The 3,096-nt window shown below is 47.8% G+C and overlaps 1 protein-coding gene across 1 annotated transcript; it reads left to right on the top strand.

Moving 5' to 3' along the window:
• Positions 1 to 506: 506 nt before the first annotated feature.
• LOC135385904 (uncharacterized) lies at positions 507 to 3,096 on the top strand. The gene is made up of 2 exons (XM_064615522.1): positions 507 to 1,289; positions 2,285 to 3,096. The coding sequence occupies exons 1-2, from the start codon at positions 575 to 577 to the stop codon at positions 2,866 to 2,868; spliced, it is 1,299 nt and encodes a 432-aa protein (XP_064471592.1). The 5' UTR covers positions 507 to 574; the 3' UTR covers positions 2,869 to 3,096.

The raw sequence follows: 3,096 nt of genomic DNA, 5'->3' as shown, positions 1-3,096 counted from the left end.
TGACGAAAGCTCGATGCCTGGCGCTGCCGCTAAATTTTTACCTCCACCGTGCTGGTCGATCTTTGTCCCCTGCTTGTTCCCACTGTGGCCAGGATGAAACCTGCTAACCTGCTCTCAGTTCGGCCAATTACGCCGCAGGTATATCTGGACACCCTTACGCTTGTTAGGAGCCCCACTCTCATTGGCGTCAGTGCTGTCTCTCGGAGCATCACACACTGCGCTATGTCATAGGGCTGTGGTAGCTGGTCTTGCTTCCTACATCGTGCTCTCCAACCGCTTCTAGGCACTTCCTTCTACTCTCATACACTTTCACGTACGCACACATTCATACAGTCATCCTTTTGGCCGTGTATAGTCGCCATACGCATACTCCTACATATGTGCATATCCAGTTCCTGTATTAGTCATCACACGTCATATATGTCATAAGTTACTTTGATCTGACCTGGCCTTAGCCCCTATTATTAAGAAGAAGAAGAATGTGGAATCGAAGCAAATCAACAAAAACATTTTGGCCGATGTAGCAAGGCACGTGCCCGTAGGCAGTGCGTGCCATCTCTACGAATGGGATAGAATGGCAGCGACACTCTTACTGCTTTCCTATGCCGACGCACTTGTCCCGAATGGTAGCATGGCAACAGCCATTTTTCGATTCTTACCTTCTTCACCGTTCGGACTGGCCGCGTTGGAAGAACCCAACGCCCCCAAGAGACGACGTCACTACAACAGCTCTTTGTACGACGAAATATTGGTCGAAACTCTCGACCAGCCAGTTCCTGAGAACCACTGGACTCCTCTCGTCATATTCTTATTCCTCGTCGCTATGCTCATCGGTGTGATACTTGCCTTCCTCTGCGTCTTATGTTGTATGCGTTACCTTCGTCCACAAGTCCAGTACCGAGCGATGAAAGAGATCAACAGCTATGACGTTGATGACGAAGGAATGAGAGAGGCTACGTTCAGGGCACGAATGAATCCCGTGGAGACTGGAACACAAACGAGTTCCAGGAACGACATTCAAAAGTGGTCGTTTATATCGAAGCCCGATGAGGCAGAGCTTCAACGTGCGTTCCAGATCAAGTTCCAAGACAAGGAAATGAGGAGGAAGAGAGAGGAAGAAGAAGAACAGAAGCGTCTAAGGCTTTTGCAGTTAGAGGAAGAAGCCAAGAAGGCGAAAGAAGAGGCTAAGCTACGCTCGGAAGAATACGAAAGGAAGCTGCGAGACGTAGAAGTCATGTCCAAGGAGCTCCTGGATATAAGATCTGGCATGAAGCGCAAGAGAGCGAGGGGTAAGGAAAGAATAACGGATTCTATAAGGGTCGTTACAGCAATTGAGTGGGGGGTTCCCAACCCGAACTAAATGCGTGCTCTTATTTGTTTAATATTACGCTGCCTGCTACGCTTACTGTGCACGGTTACCTTGCCATGAGCTACGCTGGTTGATGCAACAGCTAGATATGGTTGAAAACGTCCTGTAGAGTATTGTCAGGGGTAGAGCATTAGCGTAGCATTGACAGTTTTATGTATCTATGTACAGTTGTAGTATATGCTGCGTTATTAACTCGATGCTTTACAACTGTCGTTCCGGGCCTGTTTCCAAGAACATGCTTTGTGCTGTCTCTGCAACGAAGCACTCTCTCGAACCTCGCATGCTTAGTAGGCAAAACTGTCACAGAGATTGACCCCATTATGACAGACGTAATCCGAAGGTCCGTCATACGAGAAGACGGAGAGATACCCCAATTTTTAGTATCAACATATCCGACTGTAGCGTTCATTCACTGCAGATTCATTCAAAAGTGACGTGAGAATGAGTTAATGTGTGTGCAGTACCAGATGAGTTGGTTTTTGCAGAAATACTGAACGGCATAAACTGCCCAAAACGTACAGAGACGTGGAATACTAAACGGAAAGGGAAGAGTTCAGTTGATTTCTCCTCCCCGGGTAAAGATGGTAATCACACGACCAAGGTGCGCACGACATCGAACTACTTGCCTTTAGTCTACAGTTATTCTGTTACCCGACGCAGCTTAAGACTCATCGATCTGCTCGTCTCGTCGTTTCATTCACCTGCTCGATCGTTTAAGTAGTTCGTTCACCTGCTCGGTTGTTACTAGATAAGTAGTAATTAAGTGAGCTGTTCTGCAACAAAACGTTCCTTTATGGGGAAAACGTTGTGGCGAAGGTTCTACCTTTTCAGGACGAAATATTCCAATGACTCGGGGGGAGTGGATATCACATTGCAAGGGAACAATAACTACTAGCACATTCCGTTTTGTCGCAGGTAGAAGAGACACCAGCCTTCAAAATAGCAGTGGGGGTTCACAGTGGCAGCAACTGGAACAGCTGGACCAGCAGCAGCAGGAACACATAGTCCAAGACGAGGCTCACGGTTCATCCTCTCAGATGCGCCTAGATTTGCAGTTCAAGCAAGACAGCAAAGGGAAATCCAAGTGCAGCATGCAAGCGTACGTTGACCCTGCTATTGACGGCTCTGTAACAGTGGACACACCGAATGATGGTCCCCCACCAGACATCGATATGACTCCAAGAACAAATGCGTTCGAACTACGGCATGAAGATAATTTCCGCAAGGAGACATACGACGTCTCAGACATTCGAGAGCAAGCCAGAAGAAAAAACACCGATATGAGGGCCTCACCTTCATCTTCCTTCGTGTTCCAAGACGTCAACGAATTTGAACGTTTAGCTGCTCCTGGATTCTCGAGGACGCAGAATAACCAGATTCAGCAACAGCAGCGCAGGCTGGTGTCATCTGATGAGAGTTCCATGGGCAGTGGTCACCAAAGCTCGAATAAGGGTTCTCAAGCGCTTCATGACGATATTGAGCGAACAAGGGCGCAGTGAGAGTTCACTGAGCTTCGGGTAGCCTGTTTTGATTAATCTTGCAAGTCTTTCTTAGTCAAGGATAGCGGGGAGTGCGACACACGTGATCGTGCCTAAGACACATACGCAACGTGCACCCATGATGGATAGGAAGAAAATTCTGGACCGGCAGTTGCAAACCGAGAGAACATTCGGTCTGTGCGGAGCAATGATATATTTGCGTGCTAGTAAATTGTGCCTTATTCCGTT

The sequence above is a fragment of the Ornithodoros turicata genome, chromosome 2 (genome assembly GCF_037126465.1).
Source record: "Ornithodoros turicata isolate Travis chromosome 2, ASM3712646v1, whole genome shotgun sequence".
NCBI lineage: Eukaryota > Metazoa > Arthropoda > Arachnida > Ixodida > Argasidae > Ornithodoros > Ornithodoros turicata.
The sequence above is the reverse complement of the archived record's forward strand: the minus strand, read 5'-3'. Positions and strand labels throughout refer to the sequence as shown.